At 44.4% G+C, this 20,461-nt stretch overlaps 1 protein-coding gene across 2 annotated transcripts in view; it reads right to left on the bottom strand.

Annotated features, from left to right (window-relative positions):
* Positions 1–19,226, bottom strand: part of ubac1 (UBA domain containing 1) — a 37,227-nt gene extending 18,001 nt beyond the window's left edge. For both annotated transcript variants that reach the window (XM_080212141.1, XM_080212142.1), the window contains exons 1-3: positions 18,965–19,226; positions 1,442–1,562; positions 349–422 (exon numbers count right to left, since the gene is read on the bottom strand). In XM_080212141.1, coding sequence (XP_080068267.1) covers positions 349–422; positions 1,442–1,562; positions 18,965–19,126 — 357 coding nt within the window. In that variant the 5' untranslated portion in view covers positions 19,127–19,226. The remainder of the gene's footprint in view (positions 1–348; positions 423–1,441; positions 1,563–18,964) is intronic.
* Positions 19,227–20,461: the final 1,235 nt, after the last annotated feature.

The raw sequence follows: 20,461 nt of genomic DNA, 5'->3' as shown, positions 1-20,461 counted from the left end.
ATGGTGGCTAGCACAGATGTTTCACAGTGCCAGGGACCCAGGTTCAATTCCCAGCTTGCATCACTGTCTGTGTGGAGTCTGCACATTCTCCCAGTGTCTGCGTGGATTTCCTCCACGTGCTCTGGTTTCCTCCGACAGTCTGAAAGACTTATTGGTTAGGTGCATTGACCCGAACAGGCACCTGAGCATGGGAACTAGGGGAATTTCACAGTAACTTCATTGCAGTATTAATGTGAGGCTTACGTGTGGCTAATAAATAAATAAACTTTGAAGTTTCCTAGATTGGCTGTTTTCATGCAAAAAGGTGGTTTTAGATAGGTTGAAACAAAAATTCAAAGAAGGGCTTACCTTTTCTTCAGCAGACACGTCAGCCATCTTGGGAGGGGCAGCAGGTGCTCGCTTTTTAATTAACAATAGAACATCTAGAATAAAAAAGGACAATGCGGAAATAGATTTGGGATAACAGCAACCAATGCTTTCAGTGAAGACATTATCCACTCATCTCACTACTTGAGTATATATAATACAGCGGAGTTAATTTAGAAACATCACAGCTCAGCATCAAGAAGTATCTGCAGCATATTAAAATATCCTCATTTGCGGGCACTTTCTGGAGAGTAATATTTTACTTTGAGAGATATTGGCTTAGTTTCAAAAGTTGCTGTACTGGATGTGAAAAGTCCAATTAGAATAATCTTCTTTCTGCTGTATCATTTGGATTATTCGCTTGTAAATGTTTCCCTCTCATAAATGCCCTTCAATGCTAAAAATGTGGTGATTCCTAATCGTACGACCACTATGGGCTTTACAACCAACACTGACTCTATTCTCAACACAACTGATCACAAGACTACTCTTGTAGCTGCCCACAGCAGGTATCAGTGAGCAAGAACCTAAGACAATACTCCCTAATGCAAGAATGCAGAGACCCATTCTAGCCTCACCACGATTAAAATCCTAGCTCAGCATCTCACCACCATTCCTTTCTTAACCTACTCCTTGCAATTTCAATGGTTTGTTCAAGTTTCTCAATACTAATGCCACCTGAAGCTGGCAGACAAAAACTCAATAACTGCAACAGAAAATTGAAACTCAAAGTTACAAAGGAGAAAAACCCAGTTAAATTAAAGACCATCACAAGCATCTTTAAGTTGCAACACATGCTCCACTTCTGGTTGACTGAATCAGTTGCTTAGTTGATCTAAACCACTGAAGCGCATGACCATCCCAACCATCTGTTACTCTCCATGCAATACACACTCAGCCATCTGTACTCTGCAGGTTACTGTAGCAGGAATAAGGCCTAATATAGAGTGGGCCACACATTCTCAAATGAACTTCGTCCTCTTCCAAAGCAGAGGCTGCGTTATTTCAGAAATATAACATTGTAAATGTTTTTCCCACACACCCTCTCTGTCCATTCACTTGCTCTGACACTCACCTTTGTCCTGGAGGTTCTCCTCAATGACAGTCTTTGTGTCTGACAGGACCCTCTCTGTGGTGGCATGAAGGAGTTTATGGTGCGTTACCGTCTTTGGATCTTCTAATCCTCCTTGTACACACTGCAAGACATCCCGTACATGTTGTTAAAAAGTGATGTAACGGTACAATGCACCACAAGCCTAGATCCAACCCATTTACCTACCTAATACTGAAGCAATAACCAGTGTTGCTGCTAGGTCCAGTTAGCGCACTGGCACCAGGGAAAAAGGAAACACAAAATCATACGTAAACCTACAATGTTACCCCAATGTGCTTGTCTTCTTTACCAATCAACTCTCCTGCCTTCCTATAAATAGGCAGTTGTTATCGGAGTATAGATGTGTAGACACCGGGAATGAGGAAAAATCCCCCCTCAGTTGAGTACGTGCACTTCCTACAGGGATCACTGAAAAGCTGTTGGGTACAAATACCCAACGGGATATTTCACAAGAAGATAAGAAACAGGAGCATTAGACCACCACACATCCCGTCGAGCTTACTCCATCATTCATTATGATCATGGCTGACTTTGGGCTTCAACTCTGTGTTCCCGCTCCCTCCCCATATTCCTCAATTCCCCGAGACCAAAAATATCCATCTCTTGTTCCCGTTCCCCCAACAGCATCCATGCTAATGCTTCAGCTGGAATCTCACAAGCTTGCACTCAGCTATTCATGATTAATCTCAGCAAACCACTCAATAACATTACGCCCAATCCTCCTAACAAAGCATCTTACGTTGTTGGAATGTTTTGTGATAGCTTTGTCAGAAACAGTATATCATTATAGTCTTGAAAAACTACAAAACGACCTAGTCAAATAACCTAAGTTTGGAATGAAGATTATAATTATACAGCAGCTATGAAAATTTCACACACACTCACTCTTTTGAAGTCCGAGTGGCAAGAGGGGCACATACATGTCAGGTAACAGTGCCTCCTGCCCCATTATCTCCACCATCTAAAACTACAAGTGTTGCAATCCCATGACTACACCAATCACAGCCCACCAACACAAAGCCACAACTTGTCACTATTCCTTTGGTGTCATTCGGTTAACGTCCTGGAATTCCCACAACATGGTGAAAGGGAGTGAGACAGAGCCCAAGTGTGCATGTATGTTTGTACTTTTGATCTCTCCCAGTGCAGACTGTGTTAGAACAGCTGTGATCTACTTACAATGACTATCACCCAGGTGGATTTTATTACATACTATCAATTCAAGTTCTCATGCTCAGCTTTCTCCTCTGGAGGCTGAGTTTCTCTTTAAAAAATGAATATCATTCACCAAACACCATAGACTGTATGGCTTCAAACAATAAATGAGCCATTTATCAACTGCAGAAGGAAGCTTTTATGTTCAACCAGGTGAGGAATCTTTGTTATAACAGGAAACACTCAAGTAAGGCAGCTTCAGTGGAGAGAGAGAGAAACAGGGTGAACGTGTTGGGTTAATGACCTTTCATCAAAAGTGGATGTTAAGTGTTGGGGCTTGGAGCATTACCTTGTATCAGACACCCAGTGGCAAAAAAAGGACCCCATTCAACATAATTTGAATTAGTGTGGATTAAAGCTATACCACTACTGCTCCCAGTTATGTAGCACTAACTGTAGCAAAATATCCCAAGGCAATTCACAAAAGCATAATCAGACCAAAAAAAATACTGACACAACCCAAGGAAGAGAAAATTAAGAAGTGTGAAACTTGGTCCAAGAGATAGGTTTTATGGAAGGACTTAAAATGAAGAAAGAGACTGCAGAGCTTTGGTTTCAATAGCTGAAAGCATGGCAGCACTGAGGAGGCAAACAGAGTGAGGGATACACAAGTAGCCAGACTTGGAGGGATGTAGAGTTCTTGGAGAGCTGTAAAGGCAAGAGGAGGTTAGAAAGAGTGTGTCCCTGGTGGGGTTAGGACACAAGGATGAGACTGGGAGTCAATGTAGGTTATTAAGCACAGGGACAATGACTGAAAGAAACTTGGCAAATTCTTTACAATATGGCACAGTTTTAGATGAAGTTCAAATTTCAGTGTAGAAGTTTGATGGTTGGCCAAGAGGACTACACCAATATCCACAACATCACTTAACTCAAGACCAATACAGATGAGGAAGGTCCATTTTAATTTAGTCAATGTGGCAATGCCTACAGCATCCTACCAACCAGAGAATCCATTTCTTAAATTCTAGCACCTCTACCTTCAGATATCCATTCCACATAGTTCTTCACAAGTATGAAATTCAGTCATCAATCTTCTTCTTGGCCATCACCTGACCTTCTTGTTCCCATTACTCTTCAGCAAAGTGGTGCTTTAGATTTCTGTTTGTCTGCAGTGCACAACTGTAGACATCTCTGGTAAGTTCCATGTCCTCCTTTCTCTACTTTCCACACAACGCCCCAAACTCTGATCGGCACTGTGACTGCACTGATTCAAATTTTAGCATTCCCGAAAGCAGCTAACCTAAGGAGTTTATAATCCAGACTAAACAGCCAGGAGCTGCTGGTTTTGAACTAGCACATTTCAACCAAACTTGACATCTCCAAACCCACGTTTTGACCCTGCTAATCCCCCCAACCTACACATCAGCGGACATTAAGGGACAATTTAGCACGGCCAATCCACCTAATTCTGCATTCAGAAAGGAAACTGGTGCACCTGGAGGAAACCCACTTAACTATAGTTAAGAAAGCCTATCATCACCTCTACGTTCTCAGAAGGGTAAGGAAATTCAGCACGTTTGCTACAACTCTCACCAATTTCTATAGATGCACCATGGAAAGCATCCTTTCTGGTTGTATCACAGCTTGGTATGGCTCCTGTTCTGACCAAGACCGCAAGAAATTACAAAGAGTGTAGGCCAGTCCATCACGCAAACCATCCTCTTATCCATTAACTCCATTTACACTTTCCACTGCCACAGGAATGCAAAGACCCCAAGCACCCCAGACATAAGAACATAAGAAATAGGAGCAGGAGTAGGCCATCTAGCCCTTCGAGCCTGCCCCGCCATTCAATAAGATCATGGCTGATCTGTCGTGGCTCAGTTCCACTTTCCCGCCTTCTCCCCATAACCCTTAATCCCCTTGCCTATCAAAAACCTATCTACCCGCGTCTTAAATATATTTAGCGAGGCAGCCTCCACCACTTCAACGGGCAGAGAATTCCAGAGATTCACCACCCTTTGAGTGAAGAAGTTCCTCCTCAACTCCGTTCTAAACTGCTCCCCCCCCCCCTTACCTTGAGGCTGTGCCCTCTAATCCTACTGTCCTTTCTGAGCGGGAAGAGCCTCTTCACCTCTATCCTATCCATCCCATTCATCATTTTATATGTCTCAATGAGATCTCCCCTCATTCTTCTAAACTCTAACGAGTACAAGCCTAGTTTATTCAGCCTCTCCTCATAGTTCAACCCCCTCAACTCCAGTATCAGCCTAGTAAACCTCCTCTGCACTCCCTCCAAGGCAAAATATCCTTGCGTAAGTGCGGCGACCAAAACTGCACACAGTACTCCAGCTGTGGCCTCACCAGTGCCCTGTACAGTTGCAGCAAGACCTCCCTACTTTTATATTCAATCCCCCTCGCTATGAAGGCCAGCATTCCATTTGCCTTCCTGACCACCTGCTGCACCTGTAGGCTGGGTTTTTGCGACTCATGCACAAGGAACCCGAAGTCCCTCTGCACCGTTGCATGCTGCAGTTTTTCGCCATGTAAGTAATAGTCCTTCCTACCATTATTCCTACCAAAGTGGACAACTTCACACTTGCCAACATTAAATTCCATTTGCCAGTTCCGGGCCCATTCACCCAGCCTATCTAGATCCTTCTGCAGACTTTCCACACCCTCCGCACAATTTGCCGTTCCACCAATCTTGGTATCATCAGCAAATTTCGACACCATACACTCGGTTCCCTCCTCCAGATCATCTATATAAATGGTAAATAGCTGACGCCCCAGCACTGATCCCTGGGGCACTGCACTAGTCACCAACCGCCAATCTGAATAGCACCCATTGACCCCCACTCTCTGCCTCCTATTTGACAGCCAATCCCCTATCCACGCTAACACCGTACCCCCAACTCCATGCCCCCTAACCTTCTGTAATAACCTCTTGTGCGGCACCTTATTAAACGCCTTCTGAAAATCAAGAAACACCACATCTACCGGCTCTCCTCTATCCACCACCCTAGACACATCCTCATAGAACTCCAATAAATTCGTCAGACACGATTTCCCCTTAACGAAACTGTGCTGCGTCTGCTCTATCAAATAATTCTCCTCAAGATGCCTCGTTATTTTCTCCTTGATCACAGATTCTAGCATTTTACCTACAACAGACGTTAAACTAACCGGCCTATAATTCCCTGCCTTTTGCCTGCCACCCTTCTTAAACAACGGCGTAACATCAGCTGTTTTCCAATCTTCCGGCACTTCCCCGGAATCCAGTGACGTTTGGAAAATAATCATCAAGGCATCCACTATCACCTCCGCCATTTCTTTCAGAACCCTCGGATGCATTCCATCCGGTCCTAGGGACATGTCCACAATCAGTCCCTCCAGTCTGTCGAGCACTGCCTCTCTAGTAACAATAACGTCATTCAGGCCCTCCACTCCTACCATCTTTCCATCGCTAACACCGGCAAACTATTCACATCCTCCTCCGTGAAGACCGAAACAAAAAAGTTATTTAAGGCCTCAGCCATTTCCCCATCCCCTACCACTAAGTCCCCCCTCTCATCCTCTAAGGGTCCAACGTTCACCCTAGTCAGCCTCTTCCTTTTTATATATTTATAAAAACTCTTACTATCCTTTTTTATACTTAGCGCTAGCCCAGCTTCATAGTTTATCCTACCCTTCTTTATCAAATTCTTCATCATTCTTTGTTGATATTTAAACCTCTCCCAATCCTCTTCTCGCCCACTACTCTTAGCTACTCTAAACGCATCCGCTTTTAATTTAATACTCTCCTTTACCTCCTTCGTTATCCATGGCTGATTATCTCTCCTCCTATGATCCTTTTTAACCATTGGAATAAATTTCTGCTGAGCACCAAGAAAAATCTCCTTAAAGATCCCCCACTGTTCCTCAGCAGACCTACCTTCCAATGTGCTCCCACAATCAACATTTGCCAATTCCTCTCTCATCCTATCGTACTCCCCTCTGTTCAAACAAAGGACACAGGTCCGGGAACCCACTTTCTCCTCCTCCATCTGCATCAGAAATTCCACCATACAATGATCACTCTTCCCAAGAGGATCCTTCACCACAAGGTCCCTAATTCTACCTGCCTCATTACATAACACCAGATCCAAGATAGCTCGCTCCCTCGTCGGCTCCAACACACACTGTTCAAGGAAACTATCCCAGCAGCATTCCAAGAACTCTTCTTCAAGCCCACCGCGTCCAGCATGGGTCAACCAATCAATATGTAGATTGAAATCCCCCATAATTATATTTGCACGTTAATAGCCTGTCCCACCTCCAGATCATTATTTGGGGGCCTAAAGACGACACCCACCAGCGTCTTCCTCCCTTTGCTGTTCCTAATCTCCACCCACAACGATTCCGCTTTCTGCTCTTTGGCTCCTATATCATCCCTTACTACCACCCTGATGCTATCCTTAATCAGCAGAGCTACGCCCCCCCCCACTTTTTCCTCTCACCTATCCTTCCTAAACACTTGATACCCCTGTACATTCAGCTCCCAGTCCCTGTCACCCTGCAGCCACGTCTCTGTAATGGCCACCAGATCATATCCATTTGTGCTGATCATTCATTTTATTCCGAATGCTACGTGCATTCAGATAAAGTGTCTTCATCCCAGCCTTCACCTGTACCCTATTTGCAGGAACGCCACCAACCTTACTCACGCCCCCGACTCCCTTTATTATTGAGACATCCTTGGCCTCTTCCCATACCTGTACCCACTCTTTTACTTTAGACCCTGTAATTTCACCTACCCTCGCACCCTCCCCCCCGCCCCCCTAATTAGTTTAAAGCCCTATCTACACGATTCGCCAGGACTCTGGTCCCAGCACGGTTCAGACCAACCCCATCCCACCTGAACAGGTCCCACCTACCCCAATACTGGTGCCAATGCCCCATAAATTCAAACCCATTCCTCCCACACCAATCCCTGAGCCACCCATTCACTTCCTTAATCTTATCAACCCTACGCCCATCTGCACACGGTTCAGGCAGTAATCCAGAGATAACCACCTTGTCGGTTCTACTTTTTAATTCCATTCCCAGCTTTTCATACTCCCTGCCCAGATCCTCAGTTTGCATTTTGCCTACGTCGTTGGCACCCAGGTGCACTACAACAACCGGATTCTCACCCTCCCACTCCAGGTTCCTCTGCAGCCCAGATGTAACATCCTGGACCCGAGCACCAGGCAGACAACACACCCTTCTGTGCTCTTTGTCATTGTGACAAAGGACAGTGTCAATACCCTTAACCGCACTATCCCCAATTACCACTACATTCCTTTTCATCTTTGTACCGTGTGCAGTTTGCTTACCAACCTCACAGCCCTCGTTCTTGTCCACACTGACATACGCTCTTCCACCTCCTTCTATCGGGAAAAAGATACAGAAGTCTGAGAATACATACCAACTGACTCAAAAACAGTTTCTTCTGAGACCTTTGAATGGTCCTAACACGTTAAGTTGAACTTTTTCCTCACTATTGGTAACCGCAACACTATATCCTGCAGACTGTCCTTTAGTTTCCCTCCTTCTACTCTATGAATAGTATATTTTGTCTGTAACAGCTCGCAAGAAACAATACTTTTCACTGTATCCCAATACATGTGACACTAATAAATCAATTCAATTCAAGACACAGAGAGAACGTGCAAACTCCACACAGTCACCCAAGGCTGGAATCAAACCTGGGTCCATGGCGCTGTGAGGCAACAGTGCTAATTACTCTGCCAGAGTCAGAAGTGGATTTTTTTTTTAAATGGCAATATCCTTCTTATTCTGCATAAATCTCTGACTGACTTTTTCAAATCACTGCTGAAAATAGTCACATACAGTAGGAAGTCTGGTCACTGCGTTGTGCTGAGATAACCCCTTTTATCAGGTGAGTGCCAAGATGCTATAATTAGCCACAACACTGTTGGCACAGGAAGGTTGAAAAGTTAGGCAGTGCCTGCATCCCCTGCTAGAAGTGCATGCTAGAGTCAACAAGGACAGGATCGTATAAGAAAGTGGAATCTCCCTTATGTGAATAATGGTCACTTGGACCAGAGGGATTAGCATCCTTGGTACTCTAAAATCAGGCATCAATGAATTGTAGAGGGAATTAGTAGCATCTTACAGCTTTGCAAATCCAATGGCTTCAATACATTCAATATGGGATAGATCTGTATTGCTAGAAGACACCTGATCCAGGTGTACGATTAGATAATTCTTCCATCTTTTCAGGAGAAAGACATCTGACAGCATTCTTCCTCAGGTGTCATAAAAGGTTGAGCAGAAAACCTAATAAATAATGCGAATAGTCTGTCCAAGGAACAAGCTTGATGGGTGATAATATTTTCCCAGTTTGTGTTTTATGGTCTGAGCACATCTTTTGGGATGCACTCGAAGCCATGCACCTCTTAGGGTTCAGCATTTGCATTTCCAGATGGCCATAAACTAATGGTTAGTTTTAGTACAGAGGAGGGCCTAATAATGCTTGCCATAGCCAGTCTAAGCAGGTTCTGGCGAATGGATCAACCAATTGCTGACTATATTCAGGTCTGTGCCTTTTGGACTTAAGGGAGAATGAATATGGTGCCCACATTCGGGGAAAGAGCAAGGGACATCCGGTGGAAAAGTATTGGTGGGACTAACTGCAAAGGAACACAGGAAATTTGGCCTGGAAATTTAGCCCTGACTTTTCAAAAAACACAAAGAAAACTAACCTTTAAAACAGCCTTTCCAGTTGGCTGTCATAGCAGAAGTTTGTTTTAACTAGTTCAGACCATTACACAGCTTTCTCAAGAATGATGCCAATCAGGCAATCTGGGCATCCAATTGTGGCCAAGCCACAGTTCAACAAGATAAAGCCAGAATTTCAAAAATAGCACCTGGTCAGGAATAGCCAGTTATAGTTCAGAAATTACAACAGAAAGCACATCACTCCAAAGAACAGAGACCTGCATCCTATATACTGTTAGAATGTAATAAACTTTTATTTTAAATGTGGCCAACATAGATGAAACAGTGCAGTGGGGAATGACAGCATTGCAATGTGGGTTAGCTGCTAAGTTATTGAAGTTTAGCAAGAACCAACAACTACATTCAAAGATAAAGGAAGGATATCCCAATACCCAGCTCAAGGCTTACAGCAAACCTCAAAATATTAAAATGCAACAGCAAATTGGAGAAAGAGAAAAATCCAAGTTCCGAGATGGAAGGACGAACACATTAATAATATCAATACTTGCTATATTCTCAAACTGTTTGCCCAAAATCAAGAACCAATGACAATATTTCAGTTCATTTGGAAATCTGGCATGTCAGCTACAACTTTTTTACGGATGCAACATAGAAAGCATTCTTTCTGGTTGTATCACAACTTGGTATAGCTCTGCTCTGCCCAAGACTGCAAGGAACCAAAAAGGTCATGAATACAGTCCAATCCATTGTGCAAACCAGCCTCCCATCCACTGACTCTGTCTACACTTCCTGCTGCCCCAGCAAAGCAGCCAGCATAATTAAGGATCCCACACACCCCGAACATTCTCTCTTCCACCTTCTTTCATCAGGAGAAAGATACAAAAGTCTGAAGTCACGTATCAACAGCTTCTTCCCTGCTGCTGTCAGACTTTTGAATGGACTTACCTTGCATTAAGCTGCTCTTTCTCTACACCCTAGCTATGACTGTAACACTACACTCCGTGCAAGAAACAATACTTTTCACTGTTAGTACATGTGACAATAATAAATCAAAATCAAATCATTAACAAAACTAAAACTATCCTCTGTCTGGTAGCTTTGGCTTCCATCAATCTCATTAGCTGTTGAGGCAGAGAATGGGGAACCTGGGTGTGCTGCTTGACTTCAGGTTCTCCCAAGTAGAATCCACTCTGCTACTGAAATAGGCTTCTTTCTTGCAGCTCTACCAAAACACTAAACCATGCATTCAGCATTTACAGGCTAAACCTCTCCAGCTGTCTCCTCACATTTTTATTTCAAAAAGTACAAAATGTTCGGCCACATCCTCACACTCAAAGTGTGCAGCTCCATTATCTCCAAGGTCCACTCTGACCCAGGGACCTCGCACCCGTATTTTCAAAGTCACAATGATCTTCATTGCCCTTGCATCTCTCAATCATTTCTCTAACAATGGCCCCAGTCCTGCAGTTCTTCAGTCATTAAGCTTCTCTCCTCTGCAACCCCTCCCCAACTTTAACCAAACTCCCTAAAGTCCTACTTTTCATCTGACCGCATCTCCCCGCCACCTTGATCCTCAATTTTTTTCCCTCCCCTTTCAGCATCCACTCATTTTTCCAAACCGTAAAAGCGAATTGAGATATTTTCCTACACAAACTTCTCCTGTTTCAACCTCAGCTGACCGCGGGTCATTATTACTTACAGCTTGCAACCTTGATTTATTGCTGCCCTCATAGTGACCTGAAGTTAGCTATATTTAGTTGTTTATAAAATACACTAATCCAGAGGACGGTTAAGATAATTTGTTGATGAGTGAAAATGATACTTGCACTCAAAACTGCTACACATACAGGTCCTGCTTACTCTGAGTAATCCCAAGAATTTATTATTCTCTTCTCATACACTGGCTAAAACTCAGGTAAAATTATTCATATGCAAGCTTAATGTTGCAATGAATACATCAGAGCTTCAGAATTCTCTGGATAGCTATTAATGCTCAGGCTGATAAATTCTTTTTGTAGCCTAGAATGTGAAGGCCAGTTGTCACATTTACCTCAGGACACTACACTGTTTAGTTACATACAGCAAATCATTTACCTATTGAACTGTCACAAGCAGCTATACCCTAAACCCCCAAGACCATCAAAACCAACTTTAGAATAAGGTACACTTCCAAGAATGCACGTGTAAAGATTTTTATTTTTGTAGAAACTAGAAGCAGGAGTAGGCCATTTGGCCCTTCGGGCCTGATCCACCATTCATTTTGATCATGGCTGATCATCAAATTCAATATCCTGATTCCAACCCCGCCATATCCCTTTAACCTCAAGGGCTATCTCTAATTTCTTCTTGAATCACACAACATTTTGGCCTCAACTACATCCTGTGGTAGTGAATTCCGCACATACATCACCCTCTGGGTGAAGAAATTTCTCCTCACCTCAGTTCTACAAGGTTTATTCCTTATCCTCAAACTATGATCCATAGTTCTAGACTCCCCCACCATTGGGAATATTCTCTCTGAATCTATTCTATCTAACCCTGTTAGAATTTTATAAGTTTCCATGAGATCCTCTCCGTCTCTTCTAAACTCCAGTGAATATAATCCTAACTGACTTAATCTCTCCTCATTTAGCTGACCTGTCATCCCAGGAATCAGCCTGGTAAACCTTCGCTGTACTCCCTCTACAGTAAGGACATCCTTCTTCATCTAAAGACACCAAAACTGAACACAAAATTCCAGATGCGGCCTCACCAATGCCCTATATAAACAGTATACTCAAATCCTCTCACTATGAAGGTCAACATACTATTTATAAAAAGTAAAGTTTATTTATTAGTCATGAATAAGGCTTACATTAACACTGCAATGAAGTTCCTGTGAAATTCCCCTAGTTGCCACAGTCTGGCACCTGTTCGGGTCAATGCACCTAAAAAGCACATCCTTCAGAATGTAGGAAGAAACCAACGTAGACACGGGGAGAGCGTGCAAACTCCACACAGACAATGACCAAGCCAGGAATCGCACTCGGGTCCCTGGCACTGTGAAGCAGCAGTGCTAACCACTGTGTCACCGTGCCTTCCTTACTGTCTGCTGTCCCTGCACGCTTACTTTCAGCGACTTATGCACCAAGGTCTCGCTGAGTATCCACCTCTCTCAATTTACACCCGTTCAAGTAATAATATGTCTTCCTATTATTGCTACCAAAGTGGATAACCTCACATTTATCTACATTATACTGCATCTGCCATGTTTATTCCCACACGCTCAGCCTGTCCAATTCACACTGAAGCAGCTCAGTAATGTGGATTACCCGTCTCCTGAGCTACAAGATCAATCAACGGCATCAAGTACAAAATAATCAGTCTTCCAAATTACAACATTAAATTCTACTGAGATGCCCTCCATAGTTTTTTGGCAGAAATATGTATCTAGCAGATCAATACAAAAGCAATAAAGAACTCCTTGATATAAATGCACCGCACTCCAAATATTACACTTCACTCTTAACAGGAACTCAGTGCATATATTATAAGCAAGTGGAGTGTTACAACTTTGGATAAACTGTGAACACAGGTTACCTCAAACGCTTTGTTTTGTAGCACTGAAAGCATATGCTTTTATATCACACTCACTGTCAGTGGACAAATAAAACTAAAAATCCAAATCATAAAACAAATTTTCCAACAGTGAAAAGATCACATCCCAATCTCCTCACATCCTAAATCAGAGTTCAGTGGGGAAAAAGAACACTGCTGGGAATAAACAGTCAGTAATTTAATAGCAAATGAGCAACATGCTAAAAATAGAATCAATGCTGAAATTATCTCCCCTGTAAGGACAGACATCAGGCCATATGAAACTTTGCATTGCTCCTTGGGCTACACCTCCCATACAACTAACCATGTTCATAACTGAAATAGCTCAGAGATATCCAAGGTAAGGCGACATGGTAGCACAGTGGTTAGCACTTTTGCTTCAGAGACCTGGGTTCAATTCCCTGCTTGGGTCACTGTCTGTGTGGAGTCTGCATGTTCTTCCCTGTTTGCATGGGTTTTCTCCAGATGCTCCGGTTTTCTCCCACATTCTGGAAGGTGTTCTGATTTGGTGCATTGACCCGAACAGCCGTCTGACCGTGGCGACTTGGGGAATTTTACAGCAACTTCATTGCAGTGTTAATGTCAGCTTTACTTGTGACCAATAAATAAACTTTAATAAGTAAATAAACTTTTAAACTTTATATTTCACTTGGGTAGATCGAGGATCATTCATTTTGCACTTCAGTTCAGGAAAGAAAGAGCTGGCATTTGTAAAGTCCCTTCAAATGTCCTCTGATGTCCCAAAGCACAACACAGATGTCACTCAAAATTGTAGTCTTTGTTGCAATGCAAGCAAGTTCAGAAGTTCATTTGCAGACAGTAAGGTCTCAAAAATTGAAATGAGATGATGATTTCTGTACTATGTATTTGTCAGATGATTGTTAGTCAGGAGACTTAATTTTAAATTCTTTCAACAGGGTAGCAGTTATTTCATCGAGAAGGTGATGGCGAGCCACTTTTATGAACTACTGCGGTCCATGTGTTGTAGGTACAACCACAGTGCATTTGACCCCAGTGATAGTGAAGGAATGACGATGTAGTTCCAAATCAGGATGGTGTGGAGGTTGGAGGGGAACCTCCAGGTGGTGGTGTTTTCATGTATCTGTTGCCCTTGTCCTTCTGGGTGGTATAGGTTGCAAGTTTGGAAGGTGCTGTCAAAGGAGCCTTGGTGAGTTGTTGCACTGCAATGTGAACAGTGCAACTGGTACCTGAACAAGTGGATTCAACCTTAATTTACAGGCACCTCCACCAAATTCTCAGTTTTGCATTGAAGCGTCAACACATATTAAGTACGCTCAAGTTTGTGAGTAAGGTTTGAATGGCAATCTTCTGGACCATGAAACTAGGACCAACACTTCAGCTCTATACGAGGTTAAAGAGTGAAATCTTTATTTACAATTAAAAACTGACTGTATTGATGCAATGTGCACTGCCAACCTATACAGAACTGAACAATTCATCCAACTCTTCCATCTAAAAAGGGGAAAACAATATAGTCCGATACATCAGATGGCAACCTCTACAATCCATCAAGACTGAAAGCAAAGGTAAAAACACACTGTTCACGATCAGGGAACTCCATATGATGCCGTGCTAGTCACCCACGTGATAACTCAGCTACAAAGACTCATGCACTATCTTACACCTGCCTGTAACTGTAAGGGGCAAAGTTGTCAATGTATCAGTAATTGCATGTTTTGGTACTTACATTGTTAAAGACAGGTGATGATCACTGGTACAACCTCCAAGAGTATAAAAGAACGCAGTTGAAACAAGTAGGTGTGGGGAAGCAGTCAGAGGCTGCCTGTATGATGAGCTGCTCCGAGAATAAACTTGCTTAAGGTAAAGACATGCTTCAACCTTATTCTTTCACCATATACTACTACTGGAGTTAAACCTCTGCCTCAGATCAAAGCTAGGAGGCCAGTAAAATTTACTACCTTGAATTGACAGTGAAGCTATGTATCCGTTGATACAGAACTCGACACACATCCCAAAAGCAGTACCACTGTCAGCTGATGTGCAAAAACATGATGATGGTTTCAACACCCAAGCTCTCAGCACCTTGCTGCATGGCTGTGAACATGGATGATTTATAACTACCAGAAAAGAAGCTTTGTAATTTCCATCTTTTCTGTCTGTGGTACATTATTGGTATATTCTGTCAGGAGCAAATCACCAATGAGGGAACCCTCAGAGGAAGTAGAGCTCCCTAGTGTGCTAGCACAAATCAAACAGTGCCAGCTTGAACCGTGCCATCTTCATGGATGGGGTACATCCGCAGGATTGGAGACGCTCAAATACTCAAGCGCTCTCTGTATTGATTTGATTTATTATTGTCACATGTATTGTGATGCAATGAAAAGCATTGCTTCTTGCACGCTATACAGCCAAAGCACGCTGTTCAGAGAATACAGGGGAGCAGTGTTACAGTCATAGATGGGGGTAGAGAAAGATCAGCTTGATATCAGGTAGGTCTATTGAAAAGTCTGGTGGCAGCAGGGAGGAAATTATTCTCGAAATCAGTCGGCAGCAGGGAGGAAATTATTCTCGAAATCAGTTGTGCTCTGAAACCTTTGTATCTTTTTCCCGAAGGAAGAGAGCATGTCTGGCACGTGTGGAGTCCTTGATTATGCTGGCTACTTTTCCATGGCAGCGGGAAGTGTAGATGGAAGGCTGATTTGCGTGATGGATGGGCTATATTCACAGTCCTTTGTTTCTTGTGGTCTTGGACAGAGCAGGACGAATACCCAGCCGTGACAGATCCGGAAAGGGTGCTTTCTATGGTGCATCTGTAAAAAGTGGAGAAAGTCGTAGTGGACATGCTGAATTTCCTTAGCCTGAGAAAATAGAGGTGTGGGTCAGCGTGGAGGGACCAGGACAGGTTGTTGGTGATCAGGATACCTAGAAACTTGAAGCTCTTGACCATTCCCACTTCATCCCCATTGACGTAAACAGGCACATATCCTCCACTATGCTTCCTGAAGTCGATGACTATCTCCTTCATTTTACTGACATTGAGGGAGATTGTCATTGCACCAGTTCACCAGACTCTCTCCATCCTGTACGCCATTTCATCATTGTTTGAGATCTAACCCACTATGCTGTTGGCATCAGCAAACTTGAAAATGGAGTTGGACGGGAATTTGCTCACATAGTTGTAGGTGTATAAGGAGTTCAGTAATGGGCTGAGGTCACGGTGTTGCAGAGTACTGGTCTTGAGGATAGCCAAAACCAGAGACCAGTGGGACACCAAGGTTGCTATTCAAGGATGTTTGCAAGTGTAGCATGAAAGCCCTAAACATGCACTATTGGGTCTGGGAATCAATAACTGGTGAAAGAGGGAAAAGCTTGGCAACAGGTGCCAATGCAGAAAACAACTGATAACGTCACTTGACAACTTCAAGCACAGTGCATCTCAAGGACTGATTTTCACAGCCGCTGGCACCAAACAAAGACAGTCCACCAAAATGGATTATCTGCTGTGTACGCATCATCTCCCAGAGGTGAAAGAATGTCAACCAATCCAACTAACCTATTACAGTACTTACATTCCAGTTTGTGAATTACAGCACAGGTGACACCAGCGAGTTTAAAATCTCCATACACTGTGCAGAAGGCAAATTTCTCCAATCTTTCAAACCCGATAATGAATGACAAAATTTTGCTTAAAATAACTAAAATGGATTCAAATGCACTAGTTTAAGAACCAAACTGTAACATACTGCTAATCTTGGCATAGTACCAGATGACCATAGGCTGCTCTTTCTCCACTACTAATCTTGCGCAGTGACTTGTTCAAACTTATTCTAACCACAGAAAAGGGTTAATTAAATCCTTTAACAATGTGTAAATCACAGGCAAACATTGCATTAGAAAGAAAGTGAGGTAGCTTTTTAAAATAATATAGCATCTAGTTTCTAGAACAGAAAGAAGGAACGCTGAATTACACTGTGCATCAGGGTTTATAAGGAAATGGTGCAACCTCAAGGAGATAATGGGGCAGATTCCCTCAGGATCCAGCATGTAGAGCAGCCTCCGCCCAACCACATCTCCTAACTCAACTCTCCAATCCACTCTCTCGTTGCCTCCTCCTGTTCCCACATCAACCAGTCCACTCCTACAACCTGGCCTCCTCCATCCCTTCCACAATTCCACCATCGCCCCCTCATCATCAATTCTGCTTTGGTTGTGACAGCATCACAGAGTAACCTCTGTATTCCACCAACATTTACGAATGGGAGTAAATATGTGACGATCACTAGATAATCTTGTTTTTCTGATGCTAACTGAGGAATAAATCTTGGCCTGGGCACTGTGGATAGCTCCCCTGCTCTTCTTCCAGATAATAAGAACATAAGAACATAAGAAATAGGAGCAGGAGTAGGCCATCTAGCCCTTCGAGCCTGCCCCGCCATTCAATAAGATCATGGCTGATCTGTTGTAGCTCAGTTCCACTTTCCCGCCCTCTCCCCATAACCCTTAATCCCCTCTCTTATCAAGAACCCATCAACCCGCTTCTTAAAAATATTTAGCGAGGCAGCCTCCACCACTTCAACGGGCAGAGAATTCCAGAGATTCACCACCCTTTGAGTGAAGAAGTTCCTCCTCAACTCCGTTCTAAACCGCCTCCCCTTTATCTTGAGGCTGTGCCCCCTAGTCCTACTGTCTTTTTTGAGCGGGAAGAGTCTCTCCACCTCTATCCTATCCATCCCATTCATCATCTTATACGTCTCAATGAGATCTCCCCTCATTCTTCTAAACTCTAACGAGTACAAGCCTAGTTTATTCAGCCTCTCCTCATAGCTCAATCCCCTCAACTCCGGTATCAGCCTAGTAAACCTCCTCTGCACTCCCTCCAGGGCCAAAATATCCTTGCGCAGGTGCGGCGCCCAAAACTGCACACAGTACTCCAGCTGCGGCCTCACCAATGCCCTATACAGCTGCAGCAAGACCTCCCTACTTTTATATGGTGCAATGGGATCTTTTACATCTAACTGGATGGGACTTCAGTTTAACATCTCATCTGGAAGGCGGCCCTTCCGGCTGTGCAGTGCTCCATCAGTACTGTATTGGAGGATCAGCCTTGATTTTTACGTGCCAAGCTCTGGAGCTGGACATGGACCTAGACCTGTATGTTCAAAGGCCGGAGCCCTACCAATTTACTTCCACGTTGCCACCCCCTTCCCAACATTTCACCACATCTACTATCCCAATTATCCATCCCCTAGCTCTTCCTCAACTCCTCATATCCATTCCCACTAAACAACACCCTCCCTGCCTCTTCTCCAAACTGTTTCCCCCTTCGTGCAAATTATTTTCCACATCCCCCACAAAAGCTTGTCCCAAGAACTCCAAAACCCTTCCCCACAAACTCTCTCCTTCACATCTTTGTCCCCATCAGGCACAGAACCCCTCCGTCAAACCCTCTAAATCCCCAAACTCCTCCCAGAAATCCCCCCCAAAACCCTTTTCTCATCCTCATAAAACCACCTCAATGTCTTCCCCACAAAGCCCACTCAAGCCCATAAACCCTCTCACCTCCCACAAATCTCCCTCAGTGACAAAACCCTCTCCTCGTCCTCCATAAACCCCCTCAACCTCACTGCCCCAATACCACCCTCCCCACAAACTACCCTCCCTCACAGATGCCAAAAAACCTCCCCACCCACAGCCCCTTCCCCCCACAAACTCCCCACCCACAGCCCCTTCCCCCCACAAACTCCCCACCCACAGCCCCTTCCCCCCACAAACTCCCCACCCACAGCCCCTTCCCCCCACAAACTCCCCACCCACAGCCCCTTCCTCCCCACAAACTCCCCACCCACAGCCCCTTCCTCCCCACAAACTCCCCACCCACAGCCCCTTCCTCCCCACAAACTCCTCTCCCACATACCCTCTCCCCCCTCACACTCGCCGCCAAAGCCCCCTCCCCACATCCCGCTCTCCCCACAAATTCCCCCTCCCACCGACCCCTCCCCATATCTCCCCCCTGGGCCTTACGTGCTTCAGGCAGCGCTCCTTGAGTTGCTCGATGCTGGTCTCCTCGGTCACCTCCTCCAGCCACTCGACCCCCTCCATGGTGCAGATGTGGAGCTTCAGCACCTTCCCGGCGAAGATTTTCTCCTCCTGCACAAACATGGCCCCCCGGGGGTTGGATCTCATACACTCTCGGTGCCCAGCATGGCAGTGTGCCCGCGGTACACGGATCTCTCCCTCTGCCCGACCCACCAACCAGTGTGACCTTTCACCCGCGCTCCGCGGATCAAACAACTGCGCATGTGCGCCGCGACTCAGCTCATTGCACATGCACCCCGCAGTTCAGCCTACTGCGCATATGCTCGGCGGCTCATCCCACTGCGCATGTGCTCCGCTGATCGGCCCGTTTTGCGCATGTGCACCGCTGCTCAGCCCACTGCGCATGTGCTCTGCGCGCAGTGTGTTCTGGTTTTTGTAGTTTCCCCCTGCCTTCAGTTGCTGCTGGGACCACTCACATTGTCTGTACATTTAAGACTTGATTACCTATGAAGGCTGGCATTCCAAGCATTATCTTGTAAGTTGAGTTTGTGCCTATATATGCCCTGTTTGTGAACACAACTCCCACTCACCTGCTGAATGGGCAATGTTCCGAAAGCTTGTGACTTGTGCTACCAAATAAACCTGTTGAACTTTAACCTGGTGTTGTGAGACTTCTTACAGGACTGACTAGCTCAGATAGAAAGAGAAACTTGCACACTCTACAATCTCAGGGCCTGCCGAAGTGCATTCCACCTAATTAAGTATTTCTAAAAGTAAACTCACTGTTTTAATGTAGGAAATGTAGCACCAATTTGTGAACAGCAACCTTTTGATTTTGATTTGATTTATTATTGTTTTTAAAATGTAAAATTTATTAGTGTCACAAGTAGGCTTACATTAACACTGCAATGAAGTTACTGTGAAAATCCTCTAGCTCCTGTATGAGTACACTGAGGGAGAATTTAGCATAGCCAATGCACCTAACCAGCACATCATTTGGACTGTGGGGGGAACCTTAGCACCAGAGAAAACCCATGCTGACATGGGGAGAACGAGCAGAGTCAGCACAGCCAGTGACCCAAGACAAGAACCGAACCCAGGTCCCCAGCGCTGTTAAGATGGTCAAATACTCAAGGACTTTCTGTATTGATTTGATTTCGATACAAAGGTCACATGTTTTGGGATGCAGTGCAAAGTGTTGTTTCTTATGTGCTGTACAGACAAAGTATACCATTCATAGAAAAGGAAAGGAGAGGTGGCAGAATTAAGTTTTACAGTTATAACTAGGGTGTAGAAAAAGATCAACTTAATATAAGGTAGGTCCATTCAAAAGTCTGACAGCAGCAGGGAAGAAGCTGTTCTTGAATTGGTTGGTACATGACCTCAGACCTTTGTATCTTTTCCCCAATGGAAGGTGGAAGAGAGTATGCCCGTCACAAACAGCAACATGAATGACTTCACCAAAGTCCATGGGCTGCAGCT

The sequence above is a fragment of the Carcharhinus amblyrhynchos genome, chromosome 25 (assembly GCF_965287045.1).
Source record: "Carcharhinus amblyrhynchos chromosome 25, sCarAmb.v2.hapA, whole genome shotgun sequence".
In the NCBI taxonomy this organism is placed as follows: Eukaryota; Metazoa; Chordata; class Chondrichthyes; order Carcharhiniformes; family Carcharhinidae; genus Carcharhinus; species Carcharhinus amblyrhynchos.
The sequence above is the reverse complement of the archived record's forward strand: the minus strand, read 5'-3'. Positions and strand labels throughout refer to the sequence as shown.